Raw genomic sequence first — 22690 nt, 5'->3', positions numbered from 1 at the left:
GGTCAAAGCCACAGCATTCAATTGGTGGTAGTCCCTAGTCACCAGATTGCATGATTTTTTTGATAAATTGAAAGGAATTTTCTGTTCCTTTGAAGGGAGCACTCTACATTCCTTCTTTTGAGGCTGTTTGATCTTCGGGAAATAATTCTAGGCTTATTGGGCTGAAGTATAGCAGCTGTAAGTCCAATGTGTATTGTGGTTAAAACACTTATGCAGGAAAAAAGAGGCATTCTTGTTCTTGCTCATACAAAAGAGTTTTGGAGTTCAGACTGGAAGTGGGACAGTAAAGGGCTCACCCCAGCTGGTGCTCAGGCAGTACTGGAGTCGCGGAAAGGATACAGTCCACTTGACAGATGTTTTGCTTAGAAATACCTTTATTTTATAAAGCCACAGTTTGTTCTGTAAAGTTTTACCACACTTATAAAAAAGGGGCTGACAATTCTGAGGGACAAAAGAAAAGCTGAAAACATTTCTCGTAGTTCAGGGTTACACAAAGGTTATATTTATAATATATATATATTTATTTATAATTTGGAGACAGTAGAGATGAAACTGCAGTATGGGGGCAGCTGTGGGGTCATATTTCAGAGACTTGCTCGTGTCCCACAAAGAGCGTTTCCTGACAGAAGGGGTTCACTAGGACCATCCCGCTGTCGCGGTAGTCGCCGTTGGCCGGGGAGCGTGGCTCAGACAGGTGGTCCTAGGGGAAAAACAAAGAAGCAGATTGAACACTTCACACCCTTCTCCATGGCACACAGGGCATTCCTCCCAATCCCCCAAAGGTGCCTGAATGTAGTGGGCTGTGACTCTGGAGAGCCGGGTTTGGTGAGCTGGTTTCTCCCTTGGTCAGGCAGGAGCAGCTGTGAGTGAAAAGTTTCTCTGAGGGTCTGCTGATTCTTTCTCAGGCTGGGGACCCAGAAGTCAGCTGCACCAAACTTCCAACCCCTTTTTTTTTTTTTCCCCCACTTTATTGACTCATTGCAATTGTTTCCTGTCTCTCAGCTGGGCTTGACTCCTCAAAGAGGCATTTTCAACTTGTTTTTAAGGTTAGAAAGCTACATATATGGGTTCAAGCCACCTGAGCATGCCCCAGTTCAGTCATAGTCTGATCAGGTTTAAATCAGACAGCTTTTGAAGACCACCCTGTATGTGAATAGGCCTGACATTTGATTCTGGGCAAGCTAGACCAGGTCCTGCCTTAGCTTGAGCAACATGATTGCCAGCAAAGTGGGGTTAATGGAGTGACTGTGACTGTCTAATCACATCTCAGAAGTTCCTTTCTAATTTTTTTTTTAATTTAGTCACATGAGCTAGTCAGCTAGCTGATCTGAAAATCATTTTAGCATAAACTCAGACTCTTCACTGTTTCTAGGTTTTAATTATCTTTGAACTAAACTTCTCTGTCTCTGAGGCCAGGGAATAGATTTCTATCAGTAGGATCACCTGCTCATGTGTGAATAATCCCACCAAACCAGTCAGATCCCTTAAGTAAAGGCTGATGAGTGTACACCACACCACCAACCTCCCCCACACACTAATGTTCTGATTACTTTTGTAGTGGAAACACTCATTCACTGAACTGGTATTTGAGAAGCTACAGGCAGCTCCTGAGACATAAACGTACAAAATTTCTTTGTTTTATTAACTCCCACCAGCCTCCCTTTTTTTATGCTGTGTGGCACGTGCACAGTAGGCTGACTGTCAGTAATGAGCCAAACCCAAAGAACTCTCAAGAGGGAACCCAAAGGGCTCTCCTTAAGCCCTCATGGCATGGTTTGACTTTGGCTGTAGGCTCACAAGGAAGAGAAGCCCAGGAACAAGTTCACCAAGAGATGCTTAAAGCACATCACCACGCAGCAATATGGAACACACCTGCAGTGGCTGGGAATAGGATGGCAATCCAGTTTTGCTGAGATGTTTATCCCATCTAATATGTGTGTGGGAGTGAGTCTTTCCCTAAAAGCTGTTCCCCTGAACATGTGTAGGGATTTCAAGGCTTTATTCATATGACTTCCTCTCCCCTCCTCCCAGCATGGCTTCAGCTACAGTTTTCGGACACCAGCTCTGCAAGTGAGGTACCTCTGAAGTCTCCAATGACTGGATCTCTCTTGGTAACTCTACAGCATGCCTGTTGAAGTAGTCCATGGTAATAGCATTATTCCAGTAGCTCAGGTTGTTCTCTGGGTTAGATGTCTTCTTCTTCCTTCTCATGCAGCAGACTGTCAGCAGAACTGCTGTCAATAGAAACATGCCAAAAATCTGGTTATTTCCTTTCAATAAGGACTCATCAGTACCACGGATTTGTACTTCATGTTACTTAAGGAGAGGGCTGGTGACCTGCATTCATACCCTTCAGTCTCAGTCAGTCCCAGCTCTCTGCTAACAAACCCTACACAATAATGTCAGAATCTGGGCCAAGCAGATGAGGCTTTGGGCTTGGCAGCATATGCAGTTTTTGCTTTCTTATTGATGTGAGTGTATAATCTTCAAGATGTGGATGCCTGATTAATAAAAAGCTTTGTTGTTGTAACTGATGGCAATTTAATACCTAAGCAGGGATTTATAGACCCTCTAGGAGAGAGGGCATTCCTCAGGGACTAAGATGCTTCTGTGGGGATCTTTTCTGCATCTGGTGTGTTCAGAGGCTGCACTGATGAGCACATTAGCAAGTGGGCAGTGAGAGATCCCTGTCCTATTTCAAATAGCAAATTCATAAATCCTGCAGTTGTGTGGCTTCAATACCAAAAGCTTCTGAAGTGCCACTGCTCCCTGCCTCTGTTGCCTGCCATTTGTAACTTGGATTTTGGTTCGTGACCATGTTCCAACACATCAGCAACCAGCCAGAGGAACAGATGGGTCCCTGAGTAAGATGATAAGAGGGGTAAGGTGGTGTGGAGATCCCCTGTGACACCAGTCTCACATACCTTACATTTCCAGGATAGTGTTAACACCAGAGCTGGAGTTTTCCTACCTGTCTCCATCAGCCTTGGGATGTGGAATCTACTGATAAGGGTAACCTGTTCCCCCACACTTGCCTGGGCATTAGGTAATGTCTGAGAGTTGTTTTTTGTTGTTTTTTATTTTTTTCCTCACCTGCAGAGCACACTTAAGCTTTTACAATCTGAAATATCTGAACTTAAAGTAGAGCAGTTAGGCAAGATATAGTGACCAGCAAGTAAAACTCCTTATGGTCAGGAGTCTGTCTGGTCCCAGGGCCACAGGAATACCTGGGCCCCAGAAATGCCCAGGTAATTCTCTCCCAGCAGGCAGCTGAACAAAAAGCTGGCTGAGTGTTATTTTCTGGAAGTGCTTTCAGTTTATTCATCTCTGTTGCCATTCAGATGGGTAATCTTGGCAACTTTACAAGAGACAGGCAAACCCACAGCAGCAGACTTACTGCTCCCACTAGCCCTTGCTCAGGCAGAAGCTGGGATGTGTGCAAGGGTTTGCTCAGAGCTGTAATGTGTGAGCTCTGTCTGCTTCCTTTACACCTGTGGAATTCATTGACCAGTTGTGTTTGTAATCTGCCTGATTTATACAGACAGGTAGCTGCACATGTACTTGTTTTTATTTGTACCTGTGAAATAGGAAATGCCCAGTTGTAAATTCCCTCTATTATTTTTAAATCCCTCATGGTAGAAGACAGAAAATATTAATGAAGAAGAAAAATATATTATTCCCTCAGCTACAGATAAAATTATGTATTAGAATGATAACTCAGAGGAAAGAAAAGACTGCAAAGAGATCACTGCTGTTTTGATCATGTATGTTTTGACAAACATTGCAGCTACCCATGTGCCACGGATCTAATTCCTTATCCCATCTACCACATAAAAATAGCAACACAAAAGTGCAAGAATAGAGCTCCAGTTAAAAAAAAAAAAAAAAAAAAAAAAAAAAAAAAGAAAAAAAAAAGAGGATAAACTACTAACAATAATAATTTTTTTAAAAATCAATGTCTTTCAGTTTAGGCCGTTCTGTCACTAATGGCTTCATTTGCTGACAGCCCAATAGTTTGAATCCTTCTGCTGCACCTCATGGACCCCCAGAACTTCTCTCCCTGCCTGGGGAAATGCCTGTCCTCCTGAAGGGCTGCACCTTTTATTCCTACTTTGACTGCTACCCTCTCCATGTCCCAGCCCAGCCTGCAGGTTTGGGAAGATTAGAAAGTGATGCAGGACTTGCATTTAATCCACACCATTGCTGGTGAGAACCAACAGTCCTTGGAGTTTTTCAGCACTCCAGCAACAAGAGATCCATCCCACAGGCACAGAGCATTTCTGAAGATGCCTGAGGATGTGAGAGCCCCAGTAAAGTCAACTCTGTGCAAATATTTTTTTGAAAGCCAAAGATTTTATAGCTTATGAAATATTGTGGCTGCTGACAGAGGATTTGGGGTTTAGGGGCTGGAAAGCTGGTGACACTGAGTTGAGAGAGATCCCAGCTTCTTCCAGCAGGAAATGGCCTTGCCATCTGTAGATACATACAGCAATAATTCTCCCTCTCTTAATTACACTCTTGGCCTCCAAGAGTGCACACACAAGAAAATGGATGGAAGAGCATGGAAAATGGGTTCCTGAGCTTCCACAAATGTGTATTTCAGCAGAAGGATGTCTATCTAAGCTGCCCCAATCCAAAGCAGAGGAGACCTCATTTAAGAGGGTGAGTGAGGACAGCAGGGCTGGAATAGGGTCAGTCCCTCTTCATCTTATATTAAATGCCCTTTTCACAGAATCATAGAATCATTTAGGTTGGAAAAGACCTTTAGGAATGTTGAGTCCATTAACTTAACACTGCCAGATCCACCACTAAACAATGGCACTAAGTGCCACATCTACCACATAACATGCCATATTTGGGGCATATTTTAGTGAAATTAATGTAGCCAACATAGAACCTCCCACTTCCAGAACACTAGGACCAGGGTACAGCTTTTATATTCTTAGATATCCTTTTGTTCTCATAATTAGACTTACATGTATAACAAAAAAACTCTTTCAGACAATAACTCTAATGGCCAGGGAGGCCGTATTAGGTGGATGAAATACACAGAGGGCAGAGATGGTTTGGAAGGCACAAATGGCAGTAATGACAACAACAGAGCTGAAGAGAGAACTAGCAGCTGCACCACCCTGGTTATGTATCCTGGTGCCTTATGTGGTTAACTCTTCCCTGGATTTCAAGCAATCCTCTGGTTGCTTTCTGGGAATCAGAAAAGCTCAACTAACTTTCCTTTGCCTGCTCAATGTTTAAGTCAACAGAGAGTGCCTTGAGAAGGACGTGTCAGTATTGTCCCTGTGTCAGCCTGAAGTCCCTTGTACAGAGACTGTGACACATGTTAGGAAATATCAGGGGTCTCTGGAGGTTCAGAGATTCTGGAAGCATTTCTAACCCATGTCTTTTCACATGTTAAGGGGCTGGCTGCTGATGAGCTCCAGCCCTGATGCTGGACATTCTTTGGCCATAGGGCAAGTTACATCTGCATTATCTGTCCCCCCAGCCATGACACAGGACATAAAATATCCCACAAATGGGAGAAACAAGATTCTCACAGATTTACAAGTTCGCAGGCTGGTGGGGACATGTCCATCACCTACTGTCACCCACCTAGCACCTGCACACCAGGAGACTTTCACCTGTTACCTTTAACATAATCTGTATTTAAGATACGGCGCATTTCATAGGAAAATACTCAGCCTTATTTAAGAATACAGAGTGACCAGATGTCCATCCCATTCCCACAAATTTTGTTTCAATGTTTAATTTCTATTGTGGGGACATGCTTACATTACTCTTGTATAAATACCTTCACCTTCAGCTGTTACTTCCTCCATGTTCTTTTGCCTGTTTTTATTCAAAACTTCCACTATGCTGTCAGAAATCTCTCCTATATATTTAGGCTTCAGCCTCTTTTTGTCTACATCTTGGCACAAGTGGAATTATGTTGCATTTCTCCACCCCTAAGTCATTCCATTTCTCTTTTCTAATCTTCTGGTGGTTTTTTCTTTTTAAATATAACCCACTATGACTGTATACCACATTCAATCCAGCTTCATTAATGCAGTGTAATGAGATCATACCAATTCCCTACAGTTTTCTGACAGTCTTTCCCTTCAACTCACTAAAATATTTTACCAATCTTACACAGCTGCATACTCCCTTCCCCCACTTTCCAGCCCCCACACAAAACACAGTGTTAACAGATCTGAAACTGTAAGCACTTAAAAGTCAGGCAATATTCAGGGTGAAGGATCTTCATTTACTTCTCCCTACACCTGCAGGTCACAACATAATCTAAGTTTAAAGAACCCTTCTCTCAATGACCAAAAGTGCTTTTTCTGTATTTCTTTCAATTTTCCTGGTTTCCTATATGTAGCAGCACATACTTAGCTGTGATAAAAGTATCAGGATGGATTTGGTTGTTGAGTACAGCTGCTGACATCTGGAGACAGGAGTCACTCCAGCTCAGAGTTCACACCTGCAGATTAGGCTCAGGGCTTGGGATCTCTCACTTCAGACCAGAAAGCAAGCATAGATTTTGTGATGGAGAAGGTGAGGTAATTTTGGAAAGTGTTCCAGTGCATGAAATGTGAGCTAAGTGAGGTTAGGCTCAAGGCAATTCTTCACATATTCTCTGAGTTCTGCTGATGCCTGTGTTGAGGGGCTCAGCCTTCCTCTCATGTTCTCCTGTGTCAGCAGAACTGGCTGGCTAAATTGACTTGTGTGCATCTGATTTGCAAGTTCCTGTTCTTCCACATTTTATTGTGTCATTCTGTAGTTACAGTGACGCAAGCACCAGGAGCCCAAGGACTGGAACGGTGGGTTTTAAAATGAGCTCATATTGTTCTTGTTCTGCATTGCAGAGAGAGGCACCTACACATGTACAACAGCACGTGCACAAAAATGTTCAAGGCTGCCTGAAGGACACTGCAAAACCAACCCAAGCTGTGACATGAAGAAAATAGTTACATCACTGTTATATATGATTTTGCTGTTCTGGGAAAGGGAATGATACAGAATCCTTCATTCTTGCAGCCCTCCCATGGCATTAGCAACATTATTCTCATTATTTATACCATGAAACTGAGCTGCCAAAAGATGAAATGATTTCCCTAGGTTCATGCAGCAGAGATGGCTTGTGCACTCCTACTCAAAGCATTACTCTTCTGGCTAGCAGTTTCAGGGGTTTCAGTGGGACTCAGAATTCTGTGCATCTGTAAAGAAGTAGGAATTGTAAGGGTGGGAGGCTAAATCCAGCTCCTATTTAAGCAGGTGAGTTCTTGAGTAACAGATTTCAGGCTTGTGTTACAGCCCCTGAGCTGTGCCACCAGCAAAGCTGGGGGGGGGGGACCTGCCAGTCCTCAGTGGGGCTCAGATGTCAGGGCACAGTGATGCTGAACAAACACTCTGCTGCTTCCTGCTCTTTGGTGCAAATCCCCACAGCAGGGATGGGCCAGCAAGGAAACCCCTGCAGGGTCTGTCCACTGTGAGGAGAAGTGCGGCAACCCAAGCACTTCTTCCAGTGGGGATGAGGAGCCAAAGGCTCCTGTGGTTGCTCTCCAGCAAGTCACTTCCCGTGCTATAGAAGCTCAAATGCCCACAGGTTTTCATGTAACAGGTGCCTGTCACTAGAAGGTGTGACAGCAAGCAGCATGGAGGGATCAGAGAGGGACAGAAACATCTTTGCAGTATCATGATATGTTTTCCCTTCCAAAGATTTTTGGGTAGCACAAGCTGTGCCCAGAAGCCCTCCAAAGAAAGCTTTTCCAGCCTCCTTGTAACTCCTCACACAGAGGAGAGATTATATGGAAAGACACAGGGCTCCTGGCAGAGGAGAGATGCTCTGGTCATTGCACAGCTCTTCAAAGGCTCTGGGAAAACAGAACAGAGGTCAGCGAGCTGCATGGGCTCAGGGCACCCCTCATTAGCAGGACAAGGGAGCTGAGTTAATTGGATTCCTGCAGCTCTGCAGCCTCATGCACAGGCTCTGGGTTGCCTCTGTTCACCTCTTTCCATGTTTTTGCAGAGTGTGTGGCTAACTTCCCTGCCTTGAGGCTGTCTCTCTGCCCGGTGCTCAAGGTGCCAGCCTGAGCGCAGAGCCACCAGCTCACAGCCCACAGGGCCACCTGACCTCCCCATGTCAGGGGTCCTCTGTGGCTTCCCCTGTGGCTTGATCCCTCCTAAGGCAGCTCAGATATTTAACAGCACAGGATTGCATCTCTATAAGCCTTCCAGCATCCCAAGGCAGGAGCACGACAATATTTTTTTTCTCAATCCGTGCCCACAAGAACCGCGAGAGCCTCTCTTGGAAAACTTCTTCCCTGTTTGAAGATGAAATGAAACCCAAATATTTGTTCTTCATCCTTCTCCCGGCATCAGCCCGCTCTAGGCCGGAGGAGAGAGGCATGTGCCAGCGCTTGTGCCCGGGAGGTGGCGACAGTCCCCTTCGCGCTGCCCGCAGCCCGTCGAGAGAGACAGCGTCCCCGCGGTGCGCCTGACACAGCCAAACGGCGGGATGGAATCAATTTCCTACACCTAAAGCCAGATCACCCCCAAAACACACCATGTAAATGCTTGCCTGCTGTTCATTTCAGCTCTGACATACATCCGAGGATCCCCGGATTTTAAAAGGAGAGTCCAGTGGAGGTCATCCTCAGGAATCTGGTCTTGAAAGCAGGACTTAAATACTTGAATCGTTTAAACACTCAATTGTATTAGAGCTGATACAGATAACTTTCAAAATAGCATTTGAATTTTTTTTTTAGAAAAATGTAGCTTATGAATATAAAAACCAGAAGAGTCACATGAACACATGGCACAAATGAAAAGATGAAAAGTGCTAACACCTCTATTTAATGAACAGTGCGTTAGCACTCCTTCTATCAGACTTCTCATTTTATTATTACTATTGTGGTTGTTACTGTTATTATTATTCAACTCATATATGGCACTCTGCACACACCCCACTGGCTATGCTTCTGATGCTTGTGTTGTATAGTTTTGCACTTCTTACTTTGTATTTAGATGCCTTCTATCCAGCTCAGCTTTCTTTCTGGATATTGGCCCAAAAAGTAATTAGTGGAAACATTTATTTGATCCTCTAGTTCTATTGATGAACAGACAAGGCATAGTTCATCAAATCATCAAATATTGCTGCTTCTGACCACGTGCTTGCTAAGCTCCAGTTTCTTTTCTCCATCTTGCACAGAAATGCACATGCAAATTCTGCTTTGGTTCCTCTTTGCCTATCTTTTAGCCTTAAGCTTTGTTCTCACTTGTGGTTTTAACTACATTGGCAATAGCAGAATTGATGGTCCCAGAGGTGTGAATCTAACAAATATGCTGACCCAATCCAATAATTTGCAGCTGCTGAAAGGATTAGTATGGTCCCCTCTCCAGGTCTGCATTCCTGCAGTCTCATTCTTTCTGGTCTCATGCTCATCTGACTCTGTGGGGAGCTGATTCAGCTCACTGGACAGAAAGTACCAAAATGTGAGTATTTTTTAGCCACTTCAACAATCTGAAAGTGTCTTGTGAAAAGGTAAAAAGTCAGGCCCAGGCTGAAGGAGAGCTGCCTGCATGTCAGAAAGGGCAGGAGAGAGCAGCACTGTCCTTTCTGGCAGGAGTAAGCTGTGTGTGAGACTGGCTCAGGCCAGTCATCTAGCCTTGTCCTCAGTGCAGCTCATAGCTGTAAATAACAGCATCAATACTCAGTGTTGTTGGCTGCTACCCCTTTGTGTTTCCTCAGGCAGCAAAGGCTGGGAAATGTTTGGTTTTGTTTCATTCCAGACAGATCAGAATAATCACACCCCATGACAGTGAGACCCCAGAGAATATGTTGTCCCACCAAGCTGCTACAATCCAGCTAGGCACGGGACATCCTGGCAAGCACTCACAAGCTTGCTCATAATTTCCCATGTGTTTTTTGAAATTGAGTCAAACAACAAGACCCTGAGCCAGCTCTGGAAACCCAACCTGCCCTGGTCCTGCAGGTGGCTGACTCCAGGTGTCTGAAGGCCAAGGTTTCTTTCTCTTCCCTTTGGCAACTGTAAATTGGAATTAAAACTGAGGAAACCAGCACTTTGGTTATCAGGTTTTTAAATCAGATAGTTCATGCACTACCTGCAATGAAATATTTTATTCCACTGGAAAACTGGTGTTTCCTGAATTATTGATCATTACAGATGTTATTAATCCTTTGGGTTAGCAGTGGGTTTTTTAACTCCAGTTTCAGGGTAGCAAATACCAGTTCCTAGACAAAAGCATTGCTGTCTAAAAGGATCACTGTCTTTGACCAAGTTTTTGATCACTGTCTTAAACAATTTGGAGTAAAGCTGCTTCACATTATATAGTTGTTCAGGCTAGTGTTACACCCTCAAGTGGAGAGTTACCCCATAAGATTTTGAATAACAATAGAGTGAGTGCTTTGACTGTAACATTTTAGTCCTGCATTCTGAAGTTAAACACTCTGGTCAGTGAATGTGATGCCTGTACATCTCATCCATCCCAAGGTGACCTGCCTCTGTTAGGCCTCCAGCTAGTCCTTGAATCGTGAGCCGAAATCTGAATATTAAAGAAAGAGAAAGAAAAATAAAGTGGCAATTAACTTACAACATGAGGATATAGGGACGCTGATAGCCAGAATTATCCAGGCAATGTCCATCTTGCTGAGACAGATGGTTGCTCTGTGCTGGGGTTTGTCCCCCTCGGTGACATGGGAGATGTTTCCTTGCACACCTGGTTTCCAGGTCCCGGCAGGAACCAGTCTGTTCAGGAAGTTCCCGGTGGCGGTGGAGCCAGCTGTGGAGGTGGAGCTGGACAACCTGGTGGCAGGCACTGAGGAGAGAGCACTGCCCAGCGACGTGGCATTGGTCACCGCGCCGTGCTGCGTTGGAGTGAGTCCCTCGGGGTCTCCCGCTGACGGGGACGAGATGCTGACGTCAAAACTGGTCTGAACTGAGTGACCAGCTGCTGCTGTAGCAGATCCAGAGCCAGCAAACAGAGGGACATTTGTACTGAGATTCAAGGTTACCCAAGAGTTGTTTTTGCTCAGCATATCCCACATGCCATAGCGGGTGGGTTTAAAAGGCACCGACACTGCTTCAGGATCAGTTGATGGTCCAGCAGTTGTGGTGGCAAAATCTGCCTCCTGCACTACTACTTCGGTCCCATCCCCTCGCTCTGCTTCCCTAAGGCTTCCCGAGGTGTTGCGATGGGGAGAAGGGTCTGAGTGTGTAGTTCTTGCCAGCCCCATTCCATTTGGATCGCTGGATGCTGTGGTCTGGGACTGAAACGGGTGGTCTGTGAAAGGGCTCCTCAGGGTAGGGAAGGGAGAGTGCAGGGTCGTCTTTAGGTAAGGCTCTGTCGACTCTGAGAAGTTGCCTTTGAAAACCTGGAATATTTTCCCCTTGGGGCGAGACTGTCCTGAGTACAAAGCACTCTGGTTGTACAAATGGTAAGTTTCCTTCTCGCCGATGCGAGGGCCACTCTCTTGCTCTTGCCCGGTGGAAGGGGCTTTCTCCACCAGGCTGATGGGGTGGGACATGGCTTGAGCAGACGTGGGAAGGGGCTCTGCCGTGTGGTGGTCTTTGTGGTGAGGTGTTGTTCCCATGGCTGTGATAGTTGTAGTGTTCATCGGGAAGCCCTGAGAGGAGGAGACAGTGGGAGACAGTACCTGAACAGAAAACACCAGCTCTTCTGTCAGTGCCAAGATCAGTAGAACACCTGAGGAAAAAACACAAAAAGAGGGTGAGATACTGGGGAGGAAGGGGTGGATGGGGACAGCATGGCTTGTGTATTTGGCAGGAAGGAATACCTTCCATGTTCTGCAGAAGGACAGAAGAGTTAACATCCAACTTTGTCTGCTTCTCTGAAAAGTAGGAAGAGAAAGACAAATCTGCGGGAGCTGTGGTGACCCCATGGCCATGAGAGTGATGAGCAAGATTACAGGGAATTTCTGTAGTAAAGAAAGAGAGGACCTTGCAGTATCGACTCATGTGAAGCTTTAAAATGCCATAGGCAGGTGATTTCCCTGGAGAAGCTAAAAAGCATCCTACATTTCAGGAGCAGAAACAACAGACGTTCTCATTTTCATTGTGGCCAGGAGGTGTCCAGATGAATGTCCATATCATTATGGGAAACCTTAGTCTGCTCACTCCTTTGGCCGCAAAATCCTAAATTTGGCTGCCTCCAGTCTTGGCTGCCATTAAGCAATCTGTTTTTTGAAAGGCCTTGCTGAAAATTAGGTCAAGAAGGGATGTCTGATGAGAGGGCTACCTGGGTTACACATGCTGTGCTTTACTTAGCGACTTTGGAAAATCTAGTCACTCCAAACATCAAAAATTAACAAGAAAACACAGCTATCCCAGCAATTTAAAAACACATTGTGATTATTGTGATTTAACACAACTGCCCTTCACACCCATAACCAAAGTTTGGTTGTAACCTGTTCTGTGCTCACATGTGCTGTGGGGTTGAATTGTATGAATTTTGCCTCCCACCTCCCTCAATGCTGCACATAATTTCAGGAGGTGCCAGATCCACACTGCTGGGAACATCAATTCTTTCATTTATTCCTAGTTCAGATAATGGAGGTGGGCAGCTGCAGTAGCATAAGCCTCCCCGGGACGCAGGGCTAATACGCCGTGAGTTAGCGTGACCTGCAGGGACCACATCAATCACATGTCACCATTTCCATATGTTGAAGCTGTCGAGTGTAATGTGGATCTCTGCCTACCAGGAAGCACATGGAATAAATCCATTTTGCACAGTCCACTGAGCATCATCAGATGGCACCAATAGCACTGTGCTAGTGTGAATTTCAACCAGCAGCGTCAGGGTGAAAAATGTTGTCATGGTCTTAACAAATCAGGGAGATGAGTTCGTCAAAACTGCAGGTCTCCAAACTGGGTGATGATCAACTTCCAGCCAGGACTGTGGAGTGCCTTCCTCCCCCTGCTCTTCCCTTCCTAGTTGGCCAGCTTTCTCCATGAGTGTTGTTATGCCATTTAGTTCTACACTCTTTGGGAATGTCTGTTATGGGCCAAAGGAAGACAGGGACTTGGGAAAATGAAAGAAGATCTCTGATTAGGTGTCTGCTGGCCTTGTTTCTGTTTCATGTTGGGCAAATGCAAATGTGAGGAAATGAATTTATTCTGAATCCTGAGTATCGTTCACACCCATGCATGATCATTGCAATACATGTAGCAAGAACTCACCAAAGGAGCAGTATCTGTTCCTCTCACCCAGCTAAATGTTCTACTGTGATCACTACCCATCATTTCTGAACCAGAGAAGTGCAGAGCTCTGCAACCAAAAAAATTCAGCTCATCTTGCCCCCAGCAGCCTCCTGTTACTTGGAAGAGTATCCGGAAGATGGAAACACTGACTAAATAACATGTGAGAGCCAATTACAAGTAATGCACTTTCCCCTGCCTGATGCTAAAATTAGCTCTTTTTTTTTTTTAATTTCTGGAATAAATATCTCTGCCAAATAAACCATCATCCAGGATACTGCTTCCCAGTTCCTAGACAGCCACAGACAATATGCTCTTAGCAGAACACCTATTCAAATTAAAACCCATGAATTCTCTACACTGAGATGCAACCAGGAGAGCAGATTGGGCTGTACCCATGGAGCATCATTCTTGGATATAAAAGGCAGGAGTTATCCTCACATATTTGGCAGTGCTTATTCTCAGGTCAAGGTCAAAGCAGATATTCTAGTGTCCATATGGCTAATATTTCATGCCAAGACAAGTTGCTGCCACAGAACAAATTCAAAGAGGAAAGGATGACGATTTATTTTGGATTTGGAGTGTGGAGATAATGGTCCAGGAAACTTTGGGCTTGCTGTTCTGAGCACACAAGATAAAAGTATGTTGGCAGATACTATGAGATACTACATTATAATGGTTGTAATGCCTGTTGGAATTTTTGATTGTTCTTTGTGTAACTACCTTCTCTCACACCTCACACAAAAAACCCCCCATCACTGTTGGATCAATGTTTTTTCGCCAAGATACTCCTGAAGGAATAAAGAAGTTGTCAGCTTTTATGCATAATGTACCCTGGGGTTAGAAACCCTGATCTTTTGCTGAAAACCCACCTAATATCCATCTCCACTTCTTGAAATACTGATAAATCTGAGGCTTGCCCCTATAAACATTTATAGTCTCTCTGGAAGAGTCTGTTGCGGTAGCAGGTCACTGCACATCAGCCATGGCAAACCAGATGCATTTAGCTCGTACCTTTAGGTGGCTTGTAAAGTATGAATAAATATTTATAGGAAATACTACATCAGAAGTAATTTATCTGACAATAAACAATAACTCCCATGACATTTGGCTGTCCCAGGTTGTGGCAGTCAGGTTTTGCTCATCTGCCACTCTTGCTTTAAAAGCCTCTGCAGAGCCACTGTGGCCCTATAAGCTACAGCTTTTTAGGACATTTTTTCTGCTAGTTGGATGGCCCACAATAATTCCTTCAGGAACCACCAGAGCTAATCTCTGCCCCTAACTAATGGAATAATATTCAGCTTAGCAGATAATTGTAAAAATAGCCAGTGCTGTGTATTTAGAGAGGAACAGCTGATGATAAGGATTTCACAGTGGGTTTTGTTGGCCCTTTTAAGTAGAATTAATTTGCAGGAAAGCAAAAGTAAAGCTGGAATTGGTATTTTTAGATGCTCTGCATCATCACCCAAGCATGCTCTGTCTGGATTTGCAGTTACTTGATTGCCCAGAGCTCTCACTTACTTTTCTATCATTGAGGATAGGCAAAGCCTTACAAGGTGGGGGTGTTACTGAATTCCCTGATACTGGACTGCCCTTATTGGCAACTTTGGCTTAAGCCTGGGAAAATGATATTCTGAATTTCTGTACTCAGGCACAGGAGGCATTTGTCCCAGAAACAGACTTATCCAGCACCCTTCCTTTTGTTCCCTCTGTGCTTCACAAATGCAGCCGTACTAAGTGAAGGACCATGGTGCCCTGGTGGGTACAATGCCAGCTGTTCCCTGGTGCCTCAGCTTACCTTCAATTCTACTACCAGTGAAAGGATGCCTTCTGGATGCTATCAAGATCTCCTTGCCAAACTTTGATTTTCCAGGTGAGATAGCAAATGTTCTTGTTTAGTTCAAAGTGCAGTCCTGCAGTCTTTGCCTTCATTTTTTGCTGCCTAAGGCTCTTAGAGCTGATTTTACTTAGAGCTTGAGGCCTTTGGAGTAAGGACTGGCAGTCCTTACATGCTGCTGGCACAACAGTAATATAGACTGATGCAAGCACATTATAGCAAATAATAATATTTTCAAAGGTCAGCTCACACCATTAAGCTTTTTCATAAGGGGCTGTTTCTAAGGTACAGGAGCTCAGGGTCAGAACAGATCAAACTGGTTTGTGTTTTAAATGCTATGTGTCAAATTCATGCTTTTGGAACCTAATTTCATGGCTACATTAAATCCATTCAACCCTAATAAGAAGGCTGATTGATCTGACATCTCTGTGGTGTGAACTGTGGTCTTGCACAGTGCACAGCACACCAGGAAGGGCATATTAGGCACAAAATAATTAAGTCAAGGATGAAACACAGCAGAGTGACAGCAGAATGTACACAGAGGGTGTGGATGTGCATTTAGCCATAAAAACTTCCTGACCCCATGGTGCAATGGTTCAAATCTCAACAGGATCTCCCTGCAGTGCTTCTTTCCACTGTACACTCATATGAGGAGCCTGGAAATGGTGTGTATAGTTGTGTATGTGAAGGAAATGAAGTAGTTCCTTTACATCAATGTTTTAAAAGACTGTGGCTTATGTCTTCAATGAATCTCAGAAAAGTCTGGGGTTAAGAGTACTTGGCTTTCCTAGACTATGAAATCCTTAGGGTTCTACCCCTTGGAAACTTCCTTGTGACCCTTTTATTTGCACACAAGCAACAGAACTGTGTCCCTCCTTAGCAGAAAAAATGAGCAATTCAGGCCTCAGCAGTTTATGCTCTTTGTTTTATCTCTGGACTTTGGGAGGCTCCATGATGAGCCAGTGTCCTGGCACAGGACAGCATGAGAAGGTTTTTCCACTCAGGAGTAAATTCTGCCTGGTGCTGTACGGGACACTTCTTGGGCACTTCGAGAACAGCCTTTTTGCCTGACATGGCAGAGCAGGCATGTGGCTGTCGAGTCAGCTCATGCGTTCGGCCTCCCTGGGGCACCCCCTTTAAACAACACAAACTTATGTAACTCCTGTTCTAAAGCCTGTGGAAAGGTTCCCAACGACTTTAGTGAGCTTTGGATCAAGTCCTAATTGCCAGAGATACAGTGGAAACTTTTGAGCTGCACATTTACATTTTCTACAGCAAATGAAAATGCACAACTAGCTCAGTCTGGTGTTTGACCCCTTCTGGCCTCTGCTACCTCAGACCTTGCAGCAAGACAAACAGAGCCAGCCTGAGCAGTACTTGGCAAACATTTTTGCTCTAGGAAGTCAGGAAGAGATTTTTATGCAGAGACCTACTGCTGGACTCATTATTTCAGACTGCCGTGGGCAAGGAAAGCAACGGGAGCTGTCCTACAAAGGACCCATTATGTACAGACCCAGGGCTTGGATGCACATGGCCACAGTGAGGGATGCTGAAGCTCTCCATGCTCCTGTCTTGGTAATAGCAGGAGAAGAGTGTGCAAAACTTCTTCAAACAACAACAACAAAAGCTTTATGCAACAAAAGCTTTCTTCTCAACATTAATAACTTCTCATGTGTCCCTCAACAAACCTAAAATGTTACAAGGAGCAAAATGAATCTTTAATAGGTGGAAACTGTGTACAAAGTGTGCATTATTACTTCTGTTACGGTCATTTCTTTGTGGTCTGTATAAGCAATACAATTTTCACTCACAATAAAGCAGCCTTTGTATAAACAAAGAGTTAAGCAAATTTAATCTCTGTGATTGGTTGCAGAACTGAGGGGAAAAAAAAAGTAGGTTACTCTGCATAGAAAATTTATTTCCTCTGAAAGTCTATCTGTCATGCCAGAAATCCCAGATATTCACTTACAAGTTATTGTCTGTTTTCCCTTCTATTAGACAAGTGACCAACCTGAAATTCAGCACACAAGCATTTGGTAAAATGCAGGGAATGAGACACACAGAGTAACACCTCTATTTACAGTAACATTAAACAGCATCAGCAGAAGCTCTGGAAATCACATGTACAAACACAAATTAAGCAGCTCTTGCTGACACTCCCTGTGCAACAACAGTAACAGCAGTTACGGTTTTCATATGGCAATAACTCACAGTCCTTTAAAGATACAAAAACATCGTGGACCACTATTACTGCTTTAAAATGCACTTACACCACAGACTTTGAGAGAGTGAGCCTGTGAATCAAAATTAAATTCTGGCCCTCCAGAGAGTTAAACAATAGGTGATACAAAAAGAACAGTGTCATGTACTCACAGAGCAAGCAGTTCCCAATTTGTTCTCACACTGCACTAGAGACTCACAGATACTACAGGGATAGGTGCTTTAGAAATTATTTAGATCCCCTACTCTGCTAAATATATACAGATATTGGAGCTGTTCTAGCTTGTGATAAGGCTTGCTGACAATCAGGGCTACAGTAATTACTGAGAGGAGGGTAATAAAAAGAAAGAGCCTGACTCTAGCTGCTCGTTCAAGGTAAGCACTTACCTGAAAATATCATTTGGACTTGTCAGCAGACATCCTCACCTGCTCACATCACAAGGATTTGGAAGCTTCATCTCTCAGTGGAAAAACGAAAAATACATCTCTATAATGAGGCAGTTGCACGCAGGAGTTGCTGTTATTGCTGGAACTGGTTTGAAGGAATGAGGACAGAGACAGCCCAGGCAGGCGTGTCTTGCAGGGCTGTGCAGCGAGAGGGCTCACTCCTTTATGGAGTACCTTTGCAACTGCAAGGCAAGATTACTTACTGAGCCAGTCCTCCTCTCTGCCAGCAGATCGAAGGGCTGCTTGGTATTCCAGCTTGGTTTCCCATCAAGTCCAGATACAGTTTGTCTGACACGAGTCTATTCAGATGCCAGAGGATTGCTGGCAGTTCTCGTTTTCCGGGAACAAAACAGCAACAAGCACCCCAGCTGCATGCCCTTGTGAGGCTGTTCAGTCCCTATTCCAAGGCACAGTGCCCTCCCTCCAGAGCAGTGCTTAGCTTTTTGTGTGTGGATAGATTTTACAAATCTACCTCCTGCTTCTGCACCTCCACCAGACTATCCACTTATTCAATTATCTCTAATGATATTAATATTCCTGTCAGAGGAAAATACAGGGAATGAAATAGTGATCGCCCTCTGTCCTTCTCCTTCCCTGGCATTAAAATGCTCACTCTGTATTTTATTTCTTCACTCCTCAGTGGCGAATGAACAATTTCAACTTGTAACCATAAAGAAATTCACAGATCCTGTGATTTTTTTTTTTTTTTTTTTTTTTTTTTTTTTTTTTAGTTTCTCCCTGTCTCTTTGGCACAGCTGGCTGTCTGGAAGAACACGCTGCCTGGAGAGCACGAAAATGTGTCCTGGGCAGCAAAATACCAATCCCTCAAAAGGCACAGGAAAATTTTAAGAGAGCAATAAGTTGGGGGCTTCTTGAGGGTTTTTGACTCAGAGTTCCTGTTGCACCCAAGGATGCTGTAGCAGCCCAAGCAGTTTGTAACATGGGCTTCTCACAAAATAAATTCTTCTAGGGAGAAAAGCCAGTTCTTCTCTCCTACCATACCAGGTGAGAACATCCTATTTTTTTCCAGGCCTTGGAAATTAGTATGTTGCCACCAGACTTCTTTTTTGATGCCGTGGCCAAATCTGTAAGAAGTGATGTGACAATAGGTTTGAGATGTGGCAGGACTAGCAGCTATGGGGACTCTGTCAGAGACACCAATGCTGATTTCTGGGGACAAAAGTCCCTATCAGGAGAGTAGGCAGGTGCATGTATCATATACATGAACATATACATATATTTCACCCACAGTTACACAAACTCTGTCTTCACAGGTTTGATAATTTCATGAAGGATATGGAAAAACAGTACGAATAATAATCTTAGGTCTGTTTTGCATTTCTGTGCTTTTGTGATGATGCTCCTTTTCTCCCTACCATTTGCAGTTCACTTTTTTTCCCCTTACTGTTTCCAGCCTGAAGGTTTTTTCTAAATAAAGATATTTAGTGCATTATAAAAAAAGAAAAGGTCCTTAAAAATATCAGCTTGTTTAGCAGTTTCTAGAACTCGGGGCTGATTAAGAGCTTGCTGCTGAAACAATGATTTAGCATGAAGCTGCAGCTGGCGTAACAAGAGAACCATGCCACGTATTTTAACCTTTACTGGGGGATTTGCCACATCTGTAAGTAGTAATTCACCACAGATTTCTTCCCTGAGTGCTGTCATGGATGGAAACATATGGTCCAAAACTGCAAAGACTGTCGTTTGGAATTTCAGATAAAAACTCTTCATAAGGACAGAGGCTCTGTGCATTCCCTTGTCCAAAAACACATGGAACAAACCAAAAATATTTTTAAAAGCACATGAGCATTCCTTAGTCTGACAGCTCCCCCCTCACACAAAGCTTGTCCAGCCCCAGCTTTGCCAATGCACATCCCTTCCTCTCCAGCCTTGACTTGGCAGCAGTTTTTGTTGGCAGGATGCTGTTGCCAAGGGAGACAGAAAGGATGTGCAGCTGGCTTTTCTTTCACCTGCACTTAGTGCTGCTGATCCTATTTATGTTACTGCAGAACCTTTGGCTTCTAAGAGACCTACCGTCAATGTCACAGGACCTTTTGAAGAGTTTTGACAATGACACAAATAGCTGTGGCCTCCGATGAAAAGCTTAAAATAGGACCTTGCCAAAGAGAGGATGTAGTTGGTGTCACTGATGCTAACTCAAGCCAGGGTGTCCATTTCCCAAGCACTGATAAGAAAGGGGAAAGGAGGATTCAAAACCATCCTAAAAAGATTTCTGAAAGCTCCCCAAACAGTGAGTAACTTCACATATGTAAAAGTTACATGCTTGGTCAAAGGTAGCCGTGGCTCTGGCAGGCAATTCGCTCCATCCAGAGGCTGACTTGTACTTCAGAGAGGCACCTCTCCTGCATTAGCAAAAGAGGTCACATTGAGGATGATGAGTTTTAACTTAATGTCTATCCTTCAGGTGAAGAAAAATAGGTGAGAGGAATCCCACCTCATATCCCTCTACCTATTTAGATTGCATCATCATAAAGCAAACCATAAAGGGATAAATAGAAGTGATGTTTAAAAAGGTGAAATGCAGCCCCTGTATTGTGATACTTTCCAGGAGATTAAATCCCACTGCTCTGGACATTCAGAACCAGTTTTCACAGAACACCAAGTGAACAACAAGCTCTATAGAGCACATTACATTGGCATAAAGAGTGGACTAGAACAGGGCCTGACAGCTTTTCCATGGTGATGCATTAGGAAGTATTTTTCTTTCACATATTAGAGGGTAAGTAGTCAAACACTAATTCAGCTGAAACTGGAGCTGCTGCTTCTCAGAGAAACAGCACACTACAGATCAGCTGCTCCTGGCCCCTGCAAGGCAAGATGCCTGGTGCCTGCTGAACTGGAAAGTGGTGGGTAGCATGAGGAAGTAGGAGCCACTTCTTCATGCATAAACCTTTTTCCAAAAACACACAGCTCTTGTGCCTGCTGCACTCCTTTCAAAATCCTTCCACTTTCTCTTGGAGTCAACCAAGTCCAAAGCATCTGATTCCAGCACCAGATGATACGTCTTTTACAAACTTAATTTCTTCCTCTCTAAGTTATTTACACTGACTTACCCACCAATCAAGGATGATTTTTCTGGACTCAAGTTACTCTTTCATTACAGCAGAGTCATTTCAACTTGTCTTTTCTAAGGAAACATTTAAAGGAACAGACCCTGTCTATCTATCCTCTATCCACCCTGTGGTAAACTTTCCCACTAACTCCTGACCCTGATTTCAAATATTGTACCACACTGTATGACAAATGGCGAGGCAGAGCAGAGCACCCCACTTGTGGATCCTCTACTTCAACAGTGCAGACCTTCTTCTCCTCTACTTGCAAAAGCTGTGCTTAAATTCTCCAGCTGCAGGTACAGAAACACTGATATTGCAGCCAGGAGGAATGCTGTAGTCATACACAGGCTGACTAACTTCTATAAACCCTGAAGGTATTTCTGTCATTTCATCTGCTCACTGAAAGTAATTTGGATGATTTATTACTTATGCCCCCTTCAAACACATTATTACTTCCAAGTGCCTGGTTATCTTTGTGCATGATGTCCAATGAGAGCTGGTAATGAGGAGCTTGCACTGATTTGTTATATGAGCACGTAAGACACAATTAGAAAGTAATTACTATATTTACCTGCAGGAGAGTTTTATTCTGATTTTTTGATCATTTCCAGCTGAAGGAAAAGGGACACTGCCTCAGAGTGAGTAAATGGGCAGGGGACAGGGGAGGATTGTGCAAATTATTTATAGTCCCAGGTTATCATCTGGGCAAGTGAAAGGCAAACCAGGTCAGGATCAAGGGAGTCAACATTTCTGGTATGGGGGACTGGGGACTGGTTTGGGGATACAAAGGGTATTTACAGATGTAAATGGAAATTATTCCCAAGATGGACTTTGGATATAATAGGGAGTGAACGCTTCCATGTCCAGATTTTCTCCTGTGAGAACAGCAGGAAGGTTGTAAGGTTGCTCACAAATCAGCCAGAAAGGCTGTAACTTGCTGTTTTTATTATCTGATTTTATTATCTGCTGGATTATACAGGCTAGCAAGGCCTCTGGAGTGGATGTAAGGTTGATAGGGAAAGAAGTGAGCTCTTACTTTTCATTTCTATTCATCCTTCCTACAGACTAGAAACAGCATTCCTTTGGCTTCTGGGACAAAAATTTGTATTGCCTCTTTGCAGGCTTGAATTGAACCTGGCTTCAGCTAAGGCTGATTTCAGAATAATCTGGATGCTCATCATGGTCCATCCACACTGAGCCACACGGATGCTCTGTGAGCTACTCTCCAAGGAGCTCTGCTTGTGGCCGGAGGGGGTCAGCAAAGCCCCTGCACAGCAAAAAAACAGAGGTGCAGCATGCCTGGAACTCCAGAATGTCAGAGGTGCATGTTGCATTCGGACATACTAAGATAAAAGGGGAAGATCAAATTCCCTTCTTGCAAATATCAGCTGCTGGCTGCAGAGATGAAGAATGGGGTTTTTGCTCCATTAGGTGAATTGCAAGATGGCACAGGTATTGACATACGGATTTTTTGCCATGCTCTGGAGCTGGGTATTGGTCTGGAAGGAATGATGGTTCAAGCTGGTGTAGTAAATCATATGTACTTATAAGTAAGGTCACAGCAGGAGCTGGATATAATTTCTGCTAATGAGAGCAGGACTCCACTGCTTGTATTTCACTCAGTGTTATTGCTTCTGAATTCGATTCAAGAGGTGGAGATACTCAACATCATACACAAGGAAGAGAAGGGTGAGATGACACAATGACACAAAGCACTTGATTAGTCAGGGGATGAGTAATGTAAATGGAAATACATGTGAAGTTAGGAAGAGGATCTCACTTTATAAAAATTTGCTCTATCAACTCTGCAGTTCATTCACTTTGCAATTCGTATTTGCAATTCAGCATGAATGCAGTTACACAACAAAGTAAAATGT

At 44.0% G+C, this 22690-nt stretch overlaps 1 protein-coding gene across 3 annotated transcripts in view; it reads right to left on the bottom strand.

The window, feature by feature from the left end:
* Positions 1-356: 356 nt before the first annotated feature.
* TMEM108 (transmembrane protein 108) overlaps positions 357-22690 on the bottom strand; it is a 154118-nt gene continuing 131784 nt past the window's right edge. For 2 of the 3 annotated variants that reach the window (XM_041407802.1, XM_041407803.1), the window contains exons 3-5: positions 10612-11724; positions 2080-2234; positions 357-700 (exon numbers count right to left, since the gene is read on the bottom strand). In XM_041407802.1, the coding sequence (XP_041263736.1) occupies positions 578-700; positions 2080-2234; positions 10612-11724 (1391 nt within the window). In that variant the 3' untranslated portion in view covers positions 357-577. The remainder of the gene's footprint in view (positions 701-2079; positions 2235-10611; positions 11725-22690) is intronic. The other variant, XM_041407804.1, reaches the window with a different exon arrangement.

This window comes from Onychostruthus taczanowskii, unplaced genomic scaffold (genome assembly GCF_017590055.1).
Source record: "Onychostruthus taczanowskii isolate IOZ18803 unplaced genomic scaffold, ASM1759005v1 scaffold28, whole genome shotgun sequence".
NCBI lineage: Eukaryota > Metazoa > Chordata > Aves > Passeriformes > Passeridae > Onychostruthus > Onychostruthus taczanowskii.
Note: the sequence above shows the minus strand (reverse complement) of the source record. Positions and strands in the feature narration are given on the sequence as shown.